The sequence below is a fragment of the Amphiura filiformis genome, chromosome 11 (genome assembly GCF_039555335.1).
Source record: "Amphiura filiformis chromosome 11, Afil_fr2py, whole genome shotgun sequence".
In the NCBI taxonomy this organism is placed as follows: domain Eukaryota; kingdom Metazoa; phylum Echinodermata; class Ophiuroidea; order Amphilepidida; family Amphiuridae; genus Amphiura; species Amphiura filiformis.
This window is the reverse complement of record NC_092638.1, coordinates 15,446,831-15,472,338: the sequence shown is the minus strand read 5'-3', so window position 1 is coordinate 15,472,338 and position 25,508 is coordinate 15,446,831. Positions and strand designations below refer to the sequence as shown.

The following is a 25,508-nucleotide window of genomic DNA, read 5'->3' as shown; positions in this document are numbered from 1 at the left end:
ACAGAATTAATATCTAGGTATCAAACTCTTCTTTTACATATTTACATGTACAGAATTTTACAAGCCCCTCCAGTGTTTCTAGATGGATTTTGTACTTATCTTGCTAGGCCAATTTTAGGCAATTACACTTCCCATAATACATTTCTTCCATTACACTTTTCTTTACTGATTTGCTATCTAAATAAATAAATAAAATAAATAAATGTCGGTGAATTAATGTGCGCTACACCTAAGTACCAGCACACTACAACAATTATTCCGCTGCCATTAGGATATATCAGAATCATTTCCGCTTCCACAAGTCTGCAACTGATGCTTGGGTACTCTCAGCTGATTGTGATTACCCCAGCAGCTCCCATTTTACACCTGGGTGGAGTGAAGCAATTGGGAATTAAGTCGTCTTGCCCAAGGACGCAACACACTGGCTGTGGTGGGGCTCAAACCCATAACCTTTCGATTATGAAGCTCGCACCCTAACCATTGGACCACTGTGCAACATGGGTCAATGAACAGAGCAGATCAATATCTTGCAAAATATGTTAATTTTTTTATGAATATCCACCCATGTTTAACCAGTCTATTCTCAACATGAAAACAAAGGAAAACTGTACAAAGTAATATGAGTGTTATTTGCCATAATGAGGTGTTGCCTCATGTTGCAAAGGATTCTGGGAAGGGTAAGATATCTTCTGTGTAGTATGTACACTGTACATACATCCCAGTGAAACATCTCAGTGAAACAAAAAGTTTCTTTCCTGTAGGTGTTCTAAAAATCAAGACGAGAGATGTGTTTTTATTCTTTACTTTTTACAGGTTTTATATAAAATACATGTTTAAAATTATAGATAGTTATTTTGTCAAATGAGTTGCACATATACAATTTTTCAGATTTCCTTTCACAAATTAAGCGTACTGCTAGCCGTCCAGCGCATATTATTTTGAATAAGGTCCAATGCATACGCTTGACGCGTGCCGTGTATACTGCGATGGTTAATGCTGAAAAGGAACCTTGCAAAAATTATAGTTAGATGTGAAAAACAGGCCTTTAAGGAAAGATTGATTTTCAACCAGTAAGCGAGGAGTTAGCGAGTGTTAATTGAATGATATTGAACCTGTACACAAACTCTATGAGAGAAATATTTTTCCTAAAGCATGAAAATGTTGCCCCCTAATACAAATATATCGGCCCTACAAGTAACAAATTTGTTTTATTTGTATCAAATTTGTATCAGTTGCAGTCTGCTGGTAAAAATAAAGGTTGTGAACTTGTGGACTTGTGTATGTTCCATGGTTTCGCTTCACTGTTTGAAATATGGCGGCCCTTGGGCCAAAAGCTAGTGAACATCACTAGAGGCCTCAAACCACAACGTTTTGTCAATGAAGACAGGAAAACTCAATGCAGACTTTAAACATCAACAAATGGTGTTGTTGATTTGTAAGTAGGATTCCAAGGGCCAACCCCGGTGGGTTCAGTCTTCACTGACAATGTGTACGCATGATGGTTCCAATTAGGGGTACTTTTCAAGAAATGTCCGCGGAATTTTCGAGGACAAAATTGTTCGCGATTGTTTAAATTAGGGGTGTTTTGGAGCAAAATTGTCCTTGAAATGAAAAATAGGGTGTATTTCTAGGACTTTCGTCCGTGTTTTACCGCTACAGTTGTTGTTATTGTCCTCATTTCACCATGAAATAGGGGGCAAATTCAAAAGTGTCCTTGAAATGGTAAAAATAGGGGTATTTATTTCGGAAAAATGTCCTTGATTCCTTGTGATAAGGGGGCCCCGGGGGTGAAATAAAAATGCGTCCTCAAGATGATAAAAATAGGGGTGGTATTTGGGGCAAATTTTCCTTGATTTCGTGCAAAATAGGGGGTAAAATTGCTGCAAATGTCCTCGATTCCCCGTGAAATAGGGGTCATTTTCAAATCCTAGAACGGTCATACGTCCTACCTTTAAATACAAACTGAACCCACCGGGGGGCCAACTAAGCCCTTGCATTTGAAATCAGGTCCTCATCAAATTATCATAGGCTTGTACTGGCCCAAAATTTGTGAGAGTATGAAATCTTACAAAGTGTCACAAATGTTGGACCAGTGTAACATAATATTACATGAACATTTTACAATAATGAGTTCAGGCCTATGGTAATAGTTGAGGGCCTGTAGTGTTCAAACCCAAGGCCTTGAATAGCCCTTGAATATTTTGACTTATTTTGAAACACTGCTTGTAATGTTTGTCCCATTTACATATCGTCAGCCTACTACGCTAATTGCCTAAGTCATTTTTTGTAATTTTGAGAACAAAGTGCAAAATGTGGTCCAAGTATGCATCAATTACGTAATCACCCTTATTATTTCGGATTATTCACTTTCATTTGTATCATTATCATGCTTGAATCATATTTTGTACTTTGTTCTCAAAATTACAAAAAGTGACTTAGGCAATTAGCGTAGCAGACTGACGATATGTTAAAGGAATGAAAGTCCAGAATGGCCGTAAAACAGGCTGAAAATAAAAGAAATTGTGTTAAATATACAAAAAAACCTGAATTCAGGAAAAGCCTGAAGACTTACATCCCTGTATATTAGGCAAAATTGAGATATCGTCAACACACAGTGCTCCTGGAACACAAGCCCTAACCATAATCTAAGAGTACTGCAATGTATCCATAAACCCCTAACCCTCTAGTGCTCCAGGAGTGCAGTGTTGATGAAATCTCAATTTTCCTGATATTAACAGCCTGTTGTAGGAAATGATTTCAATACTTTTGTAACTGCATAATTGTACTTCTTTGGGGTCTTCCCATTTGTTGACCAGTAGATATTTTATAAACTATAAACCAAGTCGCTGCACTAAGTCCCACAGTAGCTAGTAACCAACTAGTGTAGCTACTCCCTACAACATATAATATGGAATTCAATGGCGATATGAATACAACCATCTCTGGCGAAGCCGAATAAAAATTACTGCAAAAATCTCGTCCTAGTACTATGTACCCGGGCAGAACTAATATTAATATTATTAACTCCACGACGGAGAAGAACCCAACGCCGCACGCCATAGGTCACAGTGCATAACACTAGCAATATATAGATTAGCCATGCAGACTGTCACGAGTATACCAGACTGATGCTTTTGGGTAGGAAATGAAGTCAACAGAATTGGATCTGGTTGGAGGAGCAGAAGCACTATTGCACATGTGCAGTTCCATATTTCCCATGGTTCAATGGGGCAGTTCAAAATGGCTAGAATGTAGCAGAGAATAGCAGACATGTTAATTATTGTTGGGATATTACCCAATGTGTAGTTGAATGGATCGGTTGATTGCTGCCATGTCAGGTGGATTTTTAAGATGACTGCTATCAGGAGATACACACCACAGTATAGCTGGGTACAGGGTAAGGCAAGGCTGGCTAATGTTATCGTACCTATTGACAGTGTACTACACTCTAACACCAGCATTATTACACTGGTAACAACGAGCGCCACATATTGGGCAGTGATATTTGGCATCTTAGTGGCACGGTGTGAACCTTTACAGAGGTTATAGTTCCAAATGTTAAATCCTATAAAAGCGCATAAAGTACAAGTTAACATGTAAAGTATCGTCTTGTAACATTCCACACGCTGCTGTGGAAACAGATATTGACAAATATGGGCACCTGCAGCGAATCCTACCATAGATGATAGCGAGAGTAGGATTCCTGAGTTCTGTGATGGTGAAATCAAGCCTACTGTGGTTGCGAGAATCATACAAAAGGAAATTATGATAAACCAATCTGATATTTCCAGCAAAGATTTGGGAATCGTCGGCTGTAGAATGAACATCATCACCCCGGCAACGAGGCTGAGGATGTTGATTTTACGGATGCCTTTGTACTGGTGCATGTGACAGAAAGATAATTTGAGACAGATTGCGCTGCAGATGATGATGAACACTGATGTTGCGTCTTGCACGGTTGGCGGAGATGGGATGAACGTCAACCACAGCCTGCGTAGTACCGAAAGATAAAATAACATTACACTAGTACATATAGTTAGTACATACTGATAAACTGATAAATCTGGCAGCTCTTTTCTTTTCTCGAAAAATACCAATTTTGTGGTGACTAGAACGACAAAAAGAATAACTGCAGATCTGATCCATGTTGGCTCTAACGAGTCTGAGTTGATCATTTGTAAAAAAAGTAAAACTTTGACGCTATGCAAAGCAGCTCCAACCCAACTCGCGTGCCAAGCAATGACGTCTGCGTTGTGCAGTCGTGTTAGCAGGTAGATGGCGCATGTTGTCGTCGCCACAAGTAGTGGTGCTGAGCAGAGCTTTTGGAGAGAGAGTGTGTATTCGATGTAAACCACAGCAGCCATGTTACAAATCAACAAGGTAGATAGCAGCTGTTTATTTCCAGTGTTTGCCACCATGAAGCAGGCGATAGAAAGTGCCGCGCAAGCGATCAGCGAGATAGTCATCCACATCAAGTCAACATTGGGTAGATCTAGATGCCACGGTATGGCATCCAAGATTGCGATCGTGTACATCAGTCCGACCGAAATCGCTAGAAGAGGCGTCAACGCTTTCATGGCGTAACCTTTAGCGTTTGATAAAGACCCTAGAACCACATTTGTTGCTGTAACTGGCAGAAGCCACAGTACTAGTACTGATGATTTAGTTTGCATAAGCATTGCACAAGTAGCGATTAAGGACACAATACCAGCAGTCCACCGTACTGCTGAAATTGTCTTGAATGGGATTCCGGCATGTTCTGTCCAGCTGCGAAGTTCTAAGAAAGACACTAGAAACAAAGGCGTACTGATAACATGGATAAGTTCAAGAGCAACATCATATCGGGCAAGATTCCAGAAGTTAAAAACGACGAAAATTAATGTTGGCGCGATTGCGTACATAATAAGCATGAGAGCAATTTCTGGTACTCCGATGACGTAGGCGATACCAGTTTGTGCGGCTCTCTGAGTTGGTTTTCTGAACGATGGCTGATTTGGTGTGATGAATATCCTCAGTAATAGAAACCCATGTAATATAGCTACATAGTGTAAATATTTTGTAGACCATACAGTCCCAATTATCCATGACAGTAATATAACAGATACACCAGGGTAAACGGTGAATAAACTTGCTTCAATCAACTCCGCCAGCACTGGTTCCTCTAGTAGTAATGTGTCAAACTGTAGCAATATCCATCCACCTGTTATCACTACAAACATGTTCACAATGACTAAAATAGCTACATTAAATATGGATAACCACACCAACGGGATGGCTGAATAAATAATACTCATCTGCACCGCGATGAAAATACCTAAAAATATGATCAAGGACTGTCGTTTAGCGCCACCGCTGTCCACAAGATGCACGATCAGAGCACCTATGACGATAATTGATAGGAGTAGTTCTCCTGCCAAGGATAAAACGAGACATAGACCTGGCAATGCTGTGGCTAGTACTCTGCCGTTGTACTGGAATGGTCTAAGCAGGACCCATTCTGGTATTGGTTTAGGTTCTTTGGATTGGTCTGAATCCATGCATCCTGCTGAATCATATTCTTCTGGTATGGATGTTGGAATAGGTTGGGCTGTCCTCCGTATTTCTCTTCCTACGTTTCTCTTCATGTTTGCCTGTAGACGGTGGAGACAAAAACAAATTACAAAATTGTCATTTGTGCTGTCCAAGTAAGTATTATTGATTATTAAAATAGAAAAAATCAGACATGTTAACCCCCTGAGCACTACCTGCTGATCTAATTGGTCAATGTTATCTTTACTTTAATCACCAATCAGAATGGAGAACTTTGCAAATAATTCACCCCAATTATTTTGTGTGGTGAACAGGGTTTTCTTTAAGCATTTTGCTGAAAGGGTATTTTCAAATTTTTTTGACCCTTTCAATTGTGAATTTTTCCTCTGAAGGAGTCAAAAACATTGCCCAAGGGGTATTTTTATAATACTATTTTTGAAGACATTTTTAACAATATGTGTGTTTTTGGATAGATGTAGATCCTGGGGGGGTGGGTGGGGGGAATCTCCCCCAATATTTTGCTAGGGGATGGTCCATACAATCATCCCCCAATGTTGACGCCTGTATGTGGGTTTCTGACCAAATTAACCTCATATTTGGTCATTTTAGTCCCAAAAGTGACCGCTTAGTGCGAATTTATTCCACTTATGCACCATATTTCAACAGTTTAGCTTCAAAATGGTAAAATATTTTGTACCATAAACTTATTCTTTTGCCAAAAGGTGCTGGATTCACTATACTTCAAGACATTTTTTCACCCCCCCCTCCCAAGTCAATAAGAAATATACGCCACTGTTTGGAGCAGTGGCGGATCTAGAGCAGTCAGAAGGGGGTGGGGGCAATTTTAAAAGAAAATAATAACATTTAAAATAATAATAATAATAAAAGAAGTAAGAAACTTGTGCAAAATGAAGACCTAATTGAAGCAATTTGGTGGATCATTTTGGCACTATTAATGTGTAAAATTTTAGTTTAAAAAGCCGAACATTTGTGAAATGAGCAGTCCATGGAGCCTTTTGTGGACGGCAACTTTTCCCTATTATGGTAGGCCTATAAATTGTGTTAAACATAAATTGGCAAATGTCGAAAGCAGAAGTGAAAGTGGCCGTTTGTTTATCAACTACACAGGGTGATGTTCCCCCCTCAGAACTTGGAAAATTTGCAAAATGAAGACCTAATTGAAGTTATTTGGTGGACCATTTTGGCACTATTACTGTGTAAAATTTAAGTTGAAAAGCCGAAAATTGTGAAATGACAGTCCATAAAGCCTTCGTTGTCACGTTTTCCCTATTAGGCCTATAAATTGTGTTAAACATAGGGCCTAAATTGGCAAATGTCGAAAGCCGATGCGAAAATGGTCACTTGTTTATCCACTAGGTATGGGGGTGTCTGAGGGGGATGTTCCCCCATGAGAGGGAATATTTTGCAAAATTAAAGTCCAACTGAAGACATTTGGTGCATCATTTAAACAGAAAAAAGGACCTGAACCCAATTTGCAAGATTTCAAACTGACACTCTACAATTTTAGAGACTCGCAATCACTAAAACATGCATGGATCGATGCTGACAAAATGTGATGGGCCCTACATATCGGGAGTAGGTCCTAAATGACAAAAGCCGAGAATAAATGCACAATATCGGGTGTTTCTCTATTCAAATCTTGCAATATCTGAACGCGTACGTTTTCAAGATTTTGTACGCGTTGGACTTTGGGACTTTGGATTTGAAGGAGTGAGCAAAGTGCCTGAACGCGTAAATACGCGTGTTTTGTGCGTTAATGAAAACCCTGGTGGTGAAATTATTCTAACAATGTTGCCGATTGGTCCAATTGATAATGAAAACTTCTTTTTGGCAAATCAGCAGGTACTTCTCAAGGGGTTAAAATTGTTGACTGAAGATAACTACAGAGTTCATTCATAAGTTATGTGCATTCCTGAACAGTGAACAATTGTGGTCACCACTAGGATTATATCTACTGGAAACTAAGAGTATACTCTTCCCCGATATCTATTGGCTACAGCTGTTGACAAAAAATGGTTAACATCAAATGTTACCTTCTACAGCATATTATTAAACATAATACAAAATATGCCAATTCCCTATGGTGATGGATATCACCAATTAGGCACCAGAAACAAATTTGTTCAATCTTTGGATCGACCGTCAATGCTGCTTTGATGCTTGCTATTATTGAACTAACAACTAATTAATCAGAATTAAAGCGAAATTTATATTAAGGATCAACCAATAAGGATCGACCAAGCATCGGTGGTCAATCGAAAGATCAAACTAATTTGTTTCTATTGCCTTAGTAATTCAATAAAGTTTTTATGAAATTCTGAATGTTAATTAAAATCAAGTTTATCTGAGAAAAACTAAATTTATTTTGGATAAACAAATAAACAACTGATGTGAGAAAAACTAAGTTTATCATGCCAAGTATTCACCAATTATAAACCTCTGAGATTTTTCACTGAGATATTAAAACTTAGTTTTTCTCAGATAAAGGACAGGTGAAATGATACAACCTTGTCATACTCCTCTTTTGATTTCAAAACATTCAGTGATTTCTCCATCTACTTGCACTGCAGGGACTGGATAAGTGCTACTATATGTCTGGGAAATCCCATATCAAGCAGTGAACATTTGATATGGGATCCGGGGGGGGGGGACTCATGTATAAAAAGTTGTAAGCATCGTGTGAAAGAAAACATGGATTTAGGGTGGTTTTGAAAAGGAAAACAAGGATCCGTGCGGATCCACGATTAGGATCTCAAAACACTCATTTTACTGAAGAAGGGGTGTTTTTTAAGGATGATCCATTTTTATATGACTCAATTACCAGCCATTAGTGATATTTATCAAGTTATTTAGCACATATTAGACTGGTTTCCAAGCAATATTATTTGAAAAAAAAAATCTGAATGACACCAATACTGACACACACAATGTCTACCCTTGTTTAGGGGCAAATTTCAAACCAATTCCTCACTTAGGGTGTTTTTATTTGAGTAAAATCCTCGTTTAGCGTTAGTTGCACAAGTTTTTGACATCCTTGCTTAGGATCGTTCAGGTAGGCCTACTGTTGACTGCATGTACTTCAAAAATACACTCATCTACTCTACGTTCCTGAGTAAAAATAAGTACAGCTTGTCTGTAAGCAGTGCGATAATACTCCACATAGAAAAGCTGCTCTTCATGAGACTACCATATTTTTTGTAATAAATGCCCCAGGGGCATTGCATTTTTCCACAAGGGGGTGTTTATTGAAGGTGAATTGTCAGTGAAAAAAACTTAAAAATCAAGTTAAATTTCCCGATGGTGCTTCTGTAGAAAAGAGGGACTTACAGCTATACTAATGGCGACGCCCATGGAAAATATAATTTTCGTGGTAAATACATCAAAATTACACCCGTAAGTACATCATCAGGCAAGAATCTAGTGAAATTCTACCATAATTAGGCAATGGAATGGATGGAAGTGCGAGTCATAACAGGTTTTGTCCATGCAATTTACCGATCGTTCCTGACAAGACTGACTGACTGATGCCAGTTTTAAGCTTATTCACACAATATAATAGCATGCCATGGAATTTTTGTAAAGTTTTCACAGAAAAATTGGTGGGGGGGGGGGGGCATTTATTAGAGGGCGAGCGTTTATTACAAACAATACGGTTGGCTGAACGTTTTGGATGAAAGTCAATTTTTGACAAGATGTAACTCTACTACGGAAAGTGCTATGCTATGACAAAACGGTTTTCAGTTTTGGCTTTCTTTACTCGGGCTCAGTCAAGAGCTTTAATTTGATATATAAAATGATGGGCATTCCTTTACTTTAGGGTTTTTTATTTTTACATGTAATAGCTGCCTTGGGTTAGGGTTATAACACTGTACTTCCACAAGGCAGGCAGCTATATTTTAACATGTAAAATTGTAGGCCTGAAACTAGTAAATGGTCGCATGTCATAAGTTGGGTATGCTGAAAGGGTGGAGGGATTACACTTTTCTGAAAATTGTGATACAAATTTGATTGGCTTTCCGTAACCCCATATCCTACAGCAGTGGTTGATATCTCATTTTAAGCCTAATTTTATACTCTTTTAGTCTACTGAAGCATATAATTATACATCATTCGGTAAAAAAATCACATCAGTTGAAATGAAAAATGCCAGGCGTGGAGGAGCAGGCGGATGTGGAGCAGGCGGATGCGGGAGTGTGCAATAGGGCCTATGTGAAAATTCACATGTCAGCATGTCAAAACTACTGGTTACTTTTTCAAATCTAGGGAGGTTATTATGTATTGACAGCTTTGAATGTTGAATTTGTACAACTAAAACAATTACTGACTACTTAAGGTGGTACTACATGTACACCCCTGATAAATTTTGTGACTAATTTTGCAATTTTCTCAAAAAGTAACTATACACTGGTAACAAAAGTTATTTGTATATTATAGGGGCAAGTAATCCAATTACTTCACTGAAATTTCAGTGATTCAAGACAAGGGGTTCATTATATATGTTAAGAAATGAGGTACATTCTAGCGATACCTCTTTTCTTATCATAAATAAAGTACCGCTTGTCTTGAGCCACTGAAATTCCAGTGTAGTTAGTTACTGGATTCCTTATCCCTATAATATACATAACTTTTGTTACCAGTGTGATATTATTTTTTGAGAAAAATGCAAAAATAGTCACAAATTTATCGAGGTGTGTAGTACCACCTTTTAGGTTATATGTTCCATTTTTTCATTTTTAAAGAAATCCTAGTTGAATTTCAGTATTTTTAGCAATATGCTAATGTACATTTCTCTTCTTGATATTCATTTCCTCAATAATAGAATGTAACTATCTCGCTAATTACTGGTAAAAAGGTCATTGACCTTCGCAATGTAATTAACATATGTACAATTATTTTAAATAGTTCATTTGAAGCATTATTGTATTGAGAACATATTCTCCAAATCTGATGATATTCTTGCATAAAATAAAAATTTTACAGTCATTTTTGTAATTGAGGTCCGATTTGAGAAAAACACATTTGAAAATTGAGATTTACATAGACGCCTGTGTATTAATTAATTAGTAATCAAGCATTATCTCAAAAATTAAACAGGTGTTAAGGTTAAAAATGGTGTTAATTATTAGAGATTGTCAATATATACAACATATCAAAAAATACATTTTTTGTCATTTTTGACCATGTAATGGAAATTGTACCCAACTTATGACATGCGACCAAATAGGTATCCCAGGCAAATCTTAGTTAACACATTGCTAGTCAGCGAAATTCACCGAGACCGGGCCCAAACACAATGCATATTTACATAGAAATTTGCATTTTTTTTTGAGAATAGGTCGGTGAAGGAAACCTACATAAATATGTTTTCTATACTTCACTTGACCCAAATATATGATTTTTATGGTGATAATCAAGTCGCACATGGAATTTTAGAGGATTTTGATAGCAGTTCCATTAAAAAAAAGCTGCTATCGCCATGAGATTAAGATAGATAGAAACAAATGTCGTTTTGGGGAATTTTGCTAGCAGAATCTTTTTGATGAAAGTCAATCTTTGACAAGATGTAACTTTGTTACGGAAAGTGCTGTGACAAAAATGTTTTCAGTTTTGGCTGTCTTTACTCAAGGGCTTTAATTTGATATGTAAAATGATGCAGTTTGATGGCAAATTTTAATTCACCTAGCATACCTACTATAGTACTAAAGAAACGCCAAATGCTGTGTTTGGATCTTGACTGTCTGGCAAGCCAATGCGATCAATTATCATCATCACGTACCAAGACCCAGAATTATTAAAGAATACTTTAGCACTTTCATGCATGTGCATGCTTTAAGTTCACCGAGTTAAACGTACATACATGACAATGACATACTACATGTATGTCAATAATACACTTGTCATTTGTATGACCCACCATATGACCCCCGGGAATGGAGCGTCATTTGTCCAACCTGCGGCGGATTTTCATATACCATGACGCACCCCAGCGTCCCAACAATGACGGACATTCACTTGCAATGACGGTACCTCTCGTCAGTTTTGTGACGCACCATTTCCTGATTTTGACGAACCATGACTGTCCTATGACTCTCCTAAATCAAGCACACACGGTCGCCGACGTTGCAATTAATTATTCTTTTTGCGGAAAAAATCGAGAAACACCGCATTCTTTCGACTCGTTCCCAGTTTTACGATACTTGGCAGTCGGTTGCTGTTTGTCGTGCATGCAGAAGAATAGGGCCATACATTCTGGGGATGAGACTACTACCTACCAACCGACGCGACGCGACGCCATTGAATGGAAAGTTTTATGGTTTCTGCTTCTGGAAGCAAGGTCTTAGCCAGCGATACGTCCACACGTCTAAAAGACGGGCAGTTTCACAACCAAAGAAAAATAAAATAAAGGCTTTCACAAATGATGCAACAAACTCCGTACGTTATGTCTCCGCTTCACAAAAAAATTTCATTGTCAACCAATTTATATTAAGAAACCCCCCAAATCTTCGTTATGCAGTCCTATTTATTTATTTGTTTCGCAAACATCGATGAAATCCCTGGGAAAGTTATTTTTACCAGAGTCTGCGGTGTACGTATATCTACATATCACGCCCAAATCAGCGTCATCGTGTATTGGGCGGAGCTGATGGGCACAGAAACGGCAACATTCACATTATTTTCGAGTGTGCACAAAAGCACCCAGAAATCCGCCCCTTCCACAAAGCTTTCTAACTGTTACGCTATGTTTACGCCCAGTTTGGGCGCATGCAGCAAAGATTTTCATGAAGTTCCTGGGAAAAGTTATGATCTATTTTTAACACCATCGATGCGATTATAATGCCGAGGATTTAATGATGAAGCGACAACAACAGTCAAAAATGCCAGACCCTGTAAAAGTCGAGGCGCATGTATTGCGTGATAAATATCGTAAACAAAGTATGTTATATAACATGAACCAGATTAGAGCTCTTCAATGCTGCATGCTGATCATCCTGCGCACAAAGTTGCTGTGAAAAAATGACATTTTGAAAGTTTTGATATTTGTGGAGAATTTTGCCGAAAAAATTTAAAAAATAAAATTATAACGTCAATCTTTTCTTTTGATGTAATCAGGCCATCAAAATAAAATGATCAAACCCCGGCAAAGATCACAGTACGCCTGGCCCTGAACCTTTTTCTGATGTAAACAAACAGAATCAAATTATAAAGCTGTTATAACGCGGTTAAGTTGTACCATTATTGTACCACACCATTGCTTTAGATGTTTGCCGCTCAACTCCATACTCCTCACCTCAAAGGGGATTTCCGGGCATCGTGCGGTACCAAGGCGAAATGATTATGAATTTTAAAAAGAAATGTACGAATCAGCAGTGGCGTAGCCAGGTTTTAGAACCTGGGTGAAGGGGGGGCACAACTTGTAACTCTACCGACAGAAAAAAAAATTTTGCCGATGGAAGTTGTGAATTGTTGACTCAAATTTGTTTTGCCCTGCGCTCCTCAAAAATCCAATTTAAATAGTGTGTGTGAGTGTGTGGGGGGGGCACACCGACATCGCCTCGCCCAGTTAATAACATTTATATACAGCATGCTCATGTAGTTTCAAAACTTTTTTTTTCAAAACTTCCTATAACCCCCCCCCTTGAAGTCTAATGGTGCGTCTCTTATGCACACTTTCGTGATGTTTGAATTTTCATTTCTATTTACATTTTGTATACCTCACCATGCCACGTACTTGTTAATTTATGCAGGGGATTATGCACCTGGGTAACTGCTCCCCAGAAAATCCCCAGGTATAACCGGGTCATTGTACATACATTGTACACCATGTACATTGTATTCAGTCATTCTCGCCTAGCCTCGATCGCCACATGCTTTTTAATTTTATGCATCTGTGTTACTGCCCATGCGCACTACGATCACAAAATCGCCACTGGGTAAAAGAATCAAGTCTCTCCACGTGCTTGTTAATTTATGTAGGGAATTATGCACCTGGGTGAAGCCTGGATTACTGCCCCACGATCACAAAATCCACAGGTGTAAATGACATCTCAAACATTGACCGATTTGATTGTCAACCAATGAAATAATTATGAGCCGGGGTAGAGGTTTTTTTTTGGAGGGGGGGTCAAAGATCTTTTGGCAAACCGAGAGGGAGGGGGAAGTAAATTTTGGCACACATTTTACGGACCACCTTTTAAATAACACGCACGCTCTAAAATGACTTTGGGAAACCCTACAGGAATGTTCAATATATGCAAATTGGGAACCCACATATTGGCATGTGCAGAGGGGGAGGGAAAGATTTTTTGGCAGGCCAAGAAGGGGAGTTTTGGCGGGCCAGGGGGGCAATTTTTGGCGAGTCGTTTGCATTTGCAATCCCCCATTCCGGGGCTCGTAATTATTGCACAGGCCTTTTACTTTGTAATAAATTTTAAAAAATTCATTCGCTCGTCTAAAGCATTATTTTGCACGTAGTAAATTGCACCACGTGGCATAACTCGATGCTCACGATGAGGGGGCTTCCCAGAGACCGATTGAGCCTGGCGATTGTGACGCTACAAACAGCTTTATTTTCGTGAGAAATTAGTGATTTAATTTAAAAGGTAAGCAATTAAGATAAACCTTGACACGTACGGCAACTTGAATAGTTTGAAACTTTGAGATTTTATGTAAATGTTTGATGTTGCATGTGTTTCACGATCGTATCTAATTTTTGTATGTAACATTTTGATTTATGAACAGAAAAATTGGTCCCAGATACATCAAAATTTCGTCCTAAATTAGCTTAAATCCTCAGAGCGTCCGGGGCCTTCGCCCCCTGGACCCCTAACAGGCGCTTTGCCCCTGTACCCCACCAGGGGCCCTAAGGCGGGCCCCTGGACCCCACCCGTTCACGGCTTCGCGCCAAGGCGCTCGCAGTGCCCGCTTCGCGTGCACTAGGACTTAAAACATTAAAGTTTGTATTTTTACATAATTCTAATTTTTGGACGGGTAACTTTCAAATCCTGGCTAAGACCCTGTCTGGACTGAGTTTTTGAAATTTTTGTTGAAGACAGAAGAAGGTATGTACATCCGTATTAAAAAATGAAAGTATTTTAAATCCAGGTCTATTTTAAATACGTGAAAAGGAAAGTCTGTTGGGCCTGTAGAGAGTATTTGATGCGGCAATGATGCCGATGGATCACCACGTGGCCTTTTTGACAGCGGGGATATCATGACGCACGTATGTAAATTGACTGACATTGACACACCCCATCGTCACAGTCGTGACGGACCAAAGGCTACAATGACGGTCCCCTTCGTCATTATCATGGTGGTAAATGACCCACCCATGATGCACCTTTCCCGGGGGTCGTATGGTGGGTCATACAACTGACAAGTGTATAATGCATGTAAACACATGTGAAGGTGTCGAATTCGGCAATTTCGTCGAATAATAATTCACATAAATTGTCTATTTTAACTTACAGAAGTAATCTATTCACTAAATAATGCAAAATACTTGAAGTCTGTAGAACAAGTAACACTCGATTGATCTTCTACATGAGTATACTAGAACAATATTGACAACTGAAGCGAAAACATTTGGACAATCTCTCCGCTATCTCGTTGGATTTGCTGCTGGAAAATTGGGGGCGCTGTAAACATATCCCATCATGCCCTAGTAGTGTTTAATTTGTGAATTTTTTTATTATTAAGTAAGTACTTTGAAGTAAATTATTTGGTGAACAAAATGTATAATATCAGTAATTTATAAATATTGTAACATATTAGATTAATGATGATACTATTTAAATGAATTTTCACATTCAGAGATTAAAGTCAATAGAATATCTGATAAACATCCAATTATGACAGTGTTTCTAGCATTTCACATACATGGAAAAGACGTATTGACATCCATGGACGGAATTAAATGGGAGGAGGACCACGAAAATTATACCAGCTAAAAATCCACCAATTCATTTACCAATGCCCTTTTCTGACAATAACACCGTCCAAAAATAAATTCCTACATTGTCATTCTTTCCTAAATGCCATGTGAGTTCGGAAGATGCCTTTATTCAAGAAAAAAACAGGTCAGTGAGTACGATTGTCAATTTTACTATTTAAGTATTTTTCATGTTTTTTATGTTATAAATAAAAATTAAGTCAATTTTTTGCTACTTTCTGTCGATGTCAAGAAGTCAATTACTTATTTGAATGCATTGTACTGAATTTTAAGTCAGGTCGTTTATTCAGGCCTTATATTAAGTATGCCTGGACAGGAGCTTAGATGTTGATGAGCTCCTGGCCCCAAATTATATCCAGGCTGGACACATCACACTACCGTGTGATGTGTCCAGTTCGTCGCCGAACTCGCATATAACATGGAGAGCTTAGCATAACGGCTTGCCTATTTACGCTTCCTGAAAACGCTCTTGCACATAACATACAAAACCACAAATTCACTAACTTCAACTTGCACTACCGACACCATGAAAAATATTTTAATTATTACCGATCCTTCAGAATACTTGCAAATATTGGCAGTTTCATAAAATCCTGCTGCTGAAAATCGTAAATTCCACAATCTTCTGTCAGATCCAGGTCAGTAATCACAGGTGGGCGAATCTACCAGCGTGACAAGACCAGAGATAATAAAAAGGATAGAGGCCACGCCGTACAAATAGCTAGCCTGATTGGCAAGCGTCGTCGCTTGCCAGATCTTCTACGATCGTGTATGATGAGTAGAGACCATAGAGCCCTATATAGGGCTCTGTGGAAGAAACAGTTCCTAATTTTGAAGCCATGGATAATATATTCATTTATACGAGAACCATATTTTTGTACCAATCACAGAACAGAATTTCACTTAACTCACAGCTGTCAATCATTCTTGTGAAACGTAAGCTCCGCCTAGTATCAAGGTCTTCTTCTGCGCATTGGTTGTGCGCATTAACTAGCCTCCAGCACAAATCCTGTGCACACGATCAGGTTGGATGGGCGGTTTACGCCTGGTTTACACAACAGGAACTGCGATGCATCCTAAACTGGATCGTTTCCGTGTATTCGCATTGCATGGTGGGTAATCGCCTGCCAATTTGCGTAGCTCCACGTTCACAACAGTTTAAAATCAACACAGGTAAATCCATATAAAAATTAACATGGACACAAAATTGACATAGCTTATGTAATTCAAATAATAAAATGTAATATTATCATGATAGATGCACGTTTTATTAAAACTTGAAAAGATTATTAAGTCCAATAATTTGTTTGTGTTAGCTTGCACGAGTCACAAAATGGCGACCCATCACGCATTTTCTGCATGTGCCGACATTAGTAACTCATAGTGACTGTCCTCAAACTAGCGCCAGTGTGTCTCAGGCCTGATAACTTGACCCCAGGTAATTTAATGCAGAAAGTTTTCTTGCGAACAGCTGCAGGTGACAATTAAACAATGAACACGGCTTGTTTATGTACATGCGTGGGGAGGCTTGTACGTCAGCTGACGTGTTTTGGACATGTTCCGGCGTAAAAAAGTGTCGTTTTTCTTCATGAAAAATACCAGCGATGACCAGTTTTTTGTGGGCTATTTGATTTACAGGTATGTCGGTTCGTCATAGGGTAGAAATGATAGCTGTACAATTTGTATAACATACAGTTTAACATAGGCCTAAACATTTATGGGCACAAATCGACCTTCCGTATTATGCACAAGTATGTGGAAGTGGCAGGCATAGCCCCAAATGTGGCTCCTGAGTCCTGGTTTAGTTCACCACGTAAACTTGTATGGCTCAAAATTCGGACCGCTCGCCATTAAGTTTACTACTTTCTGTGTTTTGAAATTTGTTGACGTTTTAATGATCCCCGATTTCCGGTCGATTATTTTAGCTGTGTCATGTCACATGCATGACGCTGTCGCTAGTGGGTACCAGCCAAACTTCAGGAAAAAAAATCACTATAGCCGATAACGATGTGATATGGGACTTACATAGGATTACACAGAGATGGCCAAAATTTGACCATTTCTAGGTAGCTTGGCCCTACTTTGTCTGCGTTATATGAAAAAGGACAGTCCTAAGTAAGTAACTGTGCAATGCTTTTGATGTTTTGGGAGACTGGGAGGGATCAGAACAAAAAAATGATGGAGCCTATTCTTGACTCTGTAATATTCCTTCAACCAGCTACCGTGCGGTAACAGTCCTTGTACTACTCCTGGTTCATCGACATCATGTCATAGGTATACAAATAATTCGTACCCCATGCACAGTATGGAAGCGATATCGCCAATTTTGAGGTCGCCATTGGATTAACACATAATCATGAAATCTTCACAAACAATTCTAAATTTGTTATGTGGTGTCAAAGCAAAATTATCTTACTCTAAAACTGTTGAGGTAATGCGACAATGTACCACACTGTACGTATGTTATTTTTCAATTTAACCATGTATTTTGAATGGGGCTGTCAGCCCTGTATCTTCGCCAGCCTCGTACGTCACGTGTTGCGCTTCCTACGCTGCCTGACCAGTTTGGAAGTAAATGCAGCCGGCCGATCATGGTTTGCGATCGCATCAAAACATCAAATGTTAAAATTGCAAAGTTTTATCTCGCTTTTGGACTATTCAAAATATGCAACCTATGCTTGACTCATCAATAGTATTAGGGCGCGTTCTCACTATGCCTGTTTGATACCAGGACGTCGACTCGATCCTACATCGAGTCCACTTCCAAGCATAGTGAGAACGCGAAATAAGTGGTCTCGATCCTACATCCAGGATGTAGCATCGAGACCACCTCATTGAGGTAGTCTCGTACCTATCTATCTATCTTGCGGACGCATCCGAGAAAGAGTTTACAATTCTTTTCCAGGAATCTCTATCAGCCATCAGATTTGGGAGGTCATTAATTTCTTGATTGACGCCCTTGCCACACAGTCGATGTAGTTGAATGGTCTTCTTCCTCTACATGTTCGTGGAAGCCTCATACAGATGACATCTGAAATTATTTGGTCTTTTGCACGGTAGCAGTGGCCTGCAAATCTGGCTCGCCGTGAGCAACGATGGAGGACACCTGTGGAACACCATCATAGATCTCTGCTTTGGTTTTATGTTCACGCCAGGATATATTTCGAACCCTCATCAACAGCCGGGTGTAGGTACCATCAAGACGGTCCTGAAGATCTTTCTTCATTGTCCAGGTCTCACTTCCATATAAGAGGATACTCTCTATGCAGGCTCTAAAGAAGGCAAGCTTGGTATTTCTTGATATGTTGGACTGCCAGATGGTGTGCAGTTTGTTGCAAGCTTTCCATGCTTGAGCTTTATGAGTCAGAAAGTCTTTCTTGCTGTCGGCAACAAATGAACCAAGATATTTAAAGTCCGACACCTCCTTGAGTTGTGTGCCATCCCGAGAAAGGATTGGAGTTGGGTTCTTATCTCCATTGATACACATATATTCTGTCTTCTTGGAATTGAGAAAGAGGCCAACTTTGGCGGAAGCATCTTCTAAAGATGACAGAAGATCTTGGGCATCTTGTGATAACGTAGCTGTTAAAGCGATGTCGTCTGCGCAGTCAAGATCGGTTACATACTTGTTCTTCTCTCTGCTCGTCTTATTGGGCATGATGTCAATCCCTTTGGACTTGTCAGTGTCTATCGACTGTCTGAGGAGATAGTCTACCACTATCACAAAAAGGTAAGGGGCCAAGGTGTCACCCTGCAGGATTCCAGCAGTAGAGAGAAACTCTTCAGTTGGTCCATCACCTGTTTGTACAAAACTTGAAGGATTATCATACATTATTGCAATAGCATTCACAATCTCGTACCTAGGACGTGGTATCAAACAGCATAGTGAGAACACGTTTACAAGTGGACTCGATCCACTTATACCGGAAATGCTCTATGCACGACCTTGATGGCCGGCGTTGTACTATAGGCCTATACAATATACAGTCTACATTTTATAATTTTCCATTATAAAATTTAAACATGCATTTTCAACTTTAAAAATTCATAGCTGGTATTCTACAGGCTTTATTTCATGTAGTAATTTACAACATTTATTTTTTATGGGGAAAAAGCTCGGGGAAAGTGGCTATACACGGAAGTTTGTTTGAGATGCTTGCCGTAGTTTGATGAGCAGCATGCTTCTCGTGCAGTGTGAAAACAACGGCATCGCGGCAAGATACAGATTTTATCCAGTTTCAGAATTAAACAAAATGACTTTGAACTTCAAAAGGATATTATTCAGGTGTAATATATTCGTTTTTGAGGTGTACATTTTGCTAGACTGAGTCAAAATTACCAATCAAAAATAGTATTTTTGATCAAAAATAGTATTTTTGGTGGTGATTTAGAGGTTGTGTTGCGTGTAAATCGGCGTGCTTGACCACAATCAGAAATAACAACCCGATGTATTTCTCTCATTTTACACGTATAGGCCTAATATAAAATAATAGTTTTTAGAGCGTTTTATTTCAGATCTTTCCAAATTATACATATCACAAAATAACATATCCATAGATTGCAGAAATATATCAGGGGGCCTGGAAATAAAAAAATGATCTTTCAAAATTGATAGTCTAGTAAAGTTTGATTTGTGCTGTGAGTTCGGCTCAAAACATGCATTGCAACAGAATTTGTGACGTCATGCATCATATTATAACATCCGGGTAAGTGGAGTCGATCCTACATCAGCATTTTGGTGTTAGTGAGAACGCGAAATCAATGTGGACTGAGTCCACTTGTATGTGGACTCGGACCTAGGTACGAGACCCCATGTCTGTAGTGAGAACACGACCTTAGTTGACTCATCAAAATCATTCAAATTTAAACATTGACAGAACATGCGTTGCAAAAAATGACACTAATCTATCGAAATATACGTAACTATATTGTGTGCAAATTCGAAGCTAGAGTTTTTGAGTAAAGTCACCGTTGTGATTACTTCTGAACTTCCATTGCTTTTCTGTCTCAATATAACTTATAATGCTTCATTGTTTTCTACCAGATTTTGGGTAGTGATGAGGAAATTCGAAGTTAGACTTGAGCCATGTGGGTTTACCAAATCACAGTGGCGTAACCGGGGGGGGGTTTGAATCCTTGCCCCCTGTTCCCCCCCCCCAAATGAAAAAGTAGGCCTACTTATGAACTGAGAGTTATTAATTAACCTCATATCTGGTCATTTTAACCATAAAAAACACAAATTTTTGCGCGCTTTTACCACAATATCACCAGTTTAGCTTCAATATGCCAAAAAATTTGGCGCGCTCACGCATTTGTACCATAAACTTCTTTTGTCGCCAAAAGGTGCTGGATTCCTGCCCCCACATTTATTATGTTTGCTCCCGCTTGCCCCCCAAATGAAAATGTCTAGTTACGCCACTGCCAAATCACATCAAATCAGTGAAAATGATGAAGTCCATTTTTCGATATCCAGCATTAATGCTGTGTAACAGTAGCAAAAAAGTACTACATGTAGGTCGCATGTCACAAATAGGTCACCCAAAAATGGAGCAGCCGTAACATGAAAACGCTTTCTTCACACTTCAAGTATAATACCTATTGTACAAAGTTCAGGCCGCGACAAATTTTATTTTTTAGCTTGCCCGATCGGGCAGGCAATATTCAAAAATTGGTTGCCCGAAATTGCCCGAAATTAACCCATATTCCCGGCAACAATTGTCAACAAAGTTACAAACCGTACTCATCATGCAGTGCAGTGCATACATGTAGTACCGTAAGTGTGCCGAATTTGGCAGTTTCATTCTTACGGAAATCCGATATTTTTCCCAGTTAAGTTGATAAATAAATGAGTATTCATGAAATGCACTATAAAAAATAAACATTTTATTCACTTATTTCACTAACTGTTTGTTTCTAATGTGTATTTTATGTGAAATTTTGTCTGTAAAGTCACAGCAATTTACGTATTTCGCCAACCACTAATACATCTCAATCTCACTCATATGCAAATACATGGCCAGCTGACATCATTGACGTCATGATATTTGCACGAAACAGGTTCTATAATTGGCCAAACTTCTAATACGTCACGTAATGCCATGATGTTCATTAGCATATATGTTTGCAAGTCTGGTGTGGGATACGAGTGCCTAGCGAAATTTGAGTTCCGTTTCAAGAAGTTTTCTACTTTGTTTTGACTGTTTTTTTACTTCTGTGAACACGCCAAGTTGGACAGAAATATTCTATTTCAAATCATCAAGCTTTAATTGGTTTAAATTCAGACTTGCCCGATCGGGCACAGCTCTTCAGAGTTTTAATTGCCCGACAAAAAATGTGATTGCCCCGGGCTATCGGACAGGCGATTTGTCGCGGCCTGACAAAGTTTGGTGTCATTTTTTAGATAATTATGTTCTTTTTCAAATACAAAAAACCCCAAGTCAATTGGACAAGTACTTTGAGTTTTATACCTCAATATGTAATATGTGCCAATGGAGCAGCCGGGTCGGGGGAGCCGGGACGGGGGAGCCCCATAGGGTTGTACACAAAATTGTGAAAATATGGCAAACTTCAAACCTTTGTATCTTGAAAAGTACAACTAGCATGGACCTCAAATTGCACATATAGTCGCATGTCATAAGTTGGGTATGCTAAAAGGTTGGAGGGATTACATTTTTCTGAAAATTGTGATACAAATTTGATTGGTTTTCCGTAACCCCATATCCTACAGCAGTGGTTGATACCTCATTTTAAGCCTAATATTATACTCTTTCAGTCTACTGAAGCATATAATTATACATTATTCAGTAAACAAATCACATCAGTTGAAATGAAAAATGCCAGGGGTGGAGGAGCAGGCGGATGTGGAGCAGGCGGATGCGGGAGTATGCAATAGGGCCTATGTGAAAATTGACATGTCAGCATGTCAAAACTACTGGTTACTTTTTCAAATCTAGGGAGGGTATGATGTATTGACAGCTTTGAATGTTGAATTAGTACAACTAAAACAATTACTGACTACTTAAGGTGGTACTACACCCCCTGATAAATTCTGTGACTAATTTTGCATTTTCTCAAAAAGTAACTACACACTGGTAACAAAAGTTATATGTATATTATTATAACTTATAGGGGCAAGGAATCCAATTACTTCACTGAAATTTCAGTGATTCAAGACAAGGGGTTCATTATATATGTTACTGAAATGAGGTACATTCTAGCGGTACCTCTTTTCTTATCATAAATAACGTGCATCGCTTGTCTTGAGTCACTGAAATTCCAGTGTAGTAACTGGATTCCTTACCCCTAATATACATAACTTTTGTTACCAGTGTGATATTATATTTTGAGAAAAATGCAAAAATAGTCACAAATTTATCAAGGTGTGTAGTACCACCTTAAAGGGTTATATGTTCCATTTTTTTTCATTTTTATTGAAATCCTAGTTGAATTTCAGTATTTTTAGCAATATGCTAATGTACATTTCTCTTCTTGATATTCATTTCCTCAATAATAGAATAACCATCTCGCTAATTACTTGCAAAAAGGTCATTGACCTTCACAATGTAATTAACATACATACAATTATTTTAAAAAGTTCATTTGAAGCATTAATGTATTGAAAACATATCCTCCAAATCTGATGACATTCTTGCATAAAATAAAAATTTTACAGTCATTTTTGTAATTGAGGTCCAATTTAAGAAAAACGCATTTGAAAATTGAGATTTACATAGACACCTGTGTATTAATTTATTACTAATTAAGCATTATCTCAAAAATTAAGCATGTGTTAAGGTTAAAAATGGTGTTAAATATTAGAGATTGTCAATATATACAACATATCCAAAAACACTTTTTTTGTCATTTTTGACCATGTAATGGAAATTGTACCCAACTTATGACATGCGACCATATATCATCCTGGATTGTAGATCTACCTCATAGTACATCAACTGTAACAAAAGATGTAACCAATTAATTGCCTAATTAAATGCTAATTAAGACAGTTTTCCCTATATGTTAATGTACAAAGTGTGCATACTATGCTCCGACATTTCTAAATGGACTATCTCTTGCCCGAGTCACCCTGCTTATTCAAAATAACACATTTTTTAAGGAAATTTGATGAGGAATTCAATTATGCTATTAGTTTTAGTGCCAGAAATGGAGGAAAAAAGTTTTGATTGAAAAATGTCATAAAAATTATTTTACAATTTTTGACCACCCTGTATGTTTAACGCAAGGGAAAGGGATACTAAACTCTTTCTTCCTAATTTGTTTGAAGGACCCATGCAATGTCTTTCTGAATCCATATTTATTTTGAACTACATAGCTTTCAGAAAAGGAAAAATATGGGGTTCACCATGACAAGAAAGATGCTAATTTTGTTGTTGTTCCACCCTGTATATTTCTCACCCACCCTGTATTATGATGTTATGCTTTGTTGATTTGGCATCCTTGTAATATAAGCTTTCCAGAAATATATACTTATAATGGTCTAAAATGTATTCATTAAAAGTTGTGTTGAATTGAATCAAAATTGGTGATATTTTTCTCATTTTACATCATTTTACACAAAAGATGACCAATTCATGACATGCGACCACTACCGTATGCAAAATTTGTTTTGTGTAGCAATTCCAAAATTTTGCATAACAATTTTTTCATGTAAGATGAAGAATTAAGTTAGGCGTGCAGCCTAACTTATTTCTTTCTTGCCATTTCTTTCTTTAAGTTAGGCGTGCAGCCTAACTTATTTCTTTCTTGCCATTTCTTAAGTTAGGCGGGCAGCCTAACTTATTTCTTTCTTGCCATTTCTTTAAGTTAGGCGGGCAGCCTAACTTATTTTTTCTTGCCATTTCTTTCTTCCTCTTTCTTCTTTCTTCTCACAATTTGCTACTACTTCCACATCGTTGATCGGATTTTGACCAAACTCAGTCACAAGCAGTATTGGGTAGCTGGCTACAAAAGCTATGGGATGTTTTACGTCAGAGGTCATCCAAGGGGTCACAGGGGTCAAAAAAGGTCATCTTAACCGAAAATACTCCAATTGAGCTGAAATTTATATGCAATGATCCTTATGACATTCTAAACATGTTTAAAATATTTTAAAATTCATTTAAGGTCATTAAGGGGTCATAAAGCGGTCAAAGGTCAAGTTTTTCAAAATGCTTCAATTGAGCTGAAATTTAAATGCAATGATCCTTATGACATCCTAAACATTTTAAAAATATTTCAAAATTCATTTAAGGTCATTAAGGGGTCATAAATGGGTCAAAGGTCAAGTTTTTTTAAATGTTCCAATTGAGCTGAAATTTAAATGCAATGATCCTTATGACATTCTCAACATGTTTTAAATATTTTGAAATTCATTTAAGATCATTAAGGGGTCAAAGGTCAATTTGTCAAAATGCCAGCTTTCCACGATCAAGGCAGGCTATATTAAAACGGCAATTAATGAAAATTAAAAAAAATTATTATTATTAAAATTAATCTTATCCAGCACAGTATTGCTGCTTGATCAGATCATCACAGGCATCCGCCTAACTTCCCTCGTGCCCTTGCAAAGGGCACAGTTGCTCTAGTTAAGTTAGGCGTGCAGCCTAACTTATTTCTTTCTTTGCATTTCTTTCTTTCTTTCTTCTTTCTCACAATTTGCTTCTTCTGCCACATCCTTGATCGGATTTCACCAAACTCAGTCACAAGCAGTATTGGGGGATGGCTACAAAAGTTATGGGGTTTTTCAACGTCCAAGGTCATCCAGGGTCAAGAGGTCAAAAAGGTCATTTAACCGAAAAATGCTCCAATTGAGCTGAAATTTAAATACAATGATGCTTATGACTTTCTAAACATGTTTAAAATATTTTGATGTTCATTTAAGGTCATTAAGGGGCCATAAAGGGGTCAAAGGTCAAGTTTTTCAAAATGCTCCAATTCAGCTGAAATTTATATGCAATGATCCTTATGATGTTCTGAACATTTTAAAAACATTTTAAGATTCATTTAAGGT

The 25,508-nt window shown here is 38.2% G+C and overlaps 2 protein-coding genes across 2 annotated transcripts in view; one reads left to right on the top strand and one right to left on the bottom strand.

The window, feature by feature from the left end:
• Nucleotides 1–352: 352 nt before the first annotated feature.
• Nucleotides 353–15,110, bottom strand: LOC140164405 (uncharacterized). Its single transcript, XM_072187682.1, is given in 3 exon segments — nucleotides 353–3,059; nucleotides 3,062–5,630; nucleotides 15,016–15,110. Coding segments are annotated over 2 exon segments (2,865 nt in total). The 5' UTR covers nucleotides 5,625–5,630; nucleotides 15,016–15,110; the 3' UTR covers nucleotides 353–2,757.
• Nucleotides 15,111–15,440: 330 nt separating this feature from the next.
• LOC140164404 (A-kinase anchor protein 10, mitochondrial-like) overlaps nucleotides 15,441–25,508 on the top strand; it is a 30,553-nt gene continuing 20,485 nt past the window's right edge. The window contains exon 1 of the mRNA XM_072187681.1: nucleotides 15,441–15,626. The gene's annotated coding sequence lies outside the window, so the exon portion shown is untranslated. The remainder of the gene's footprint in view (nucleotides 15,627–25,508) is intronic.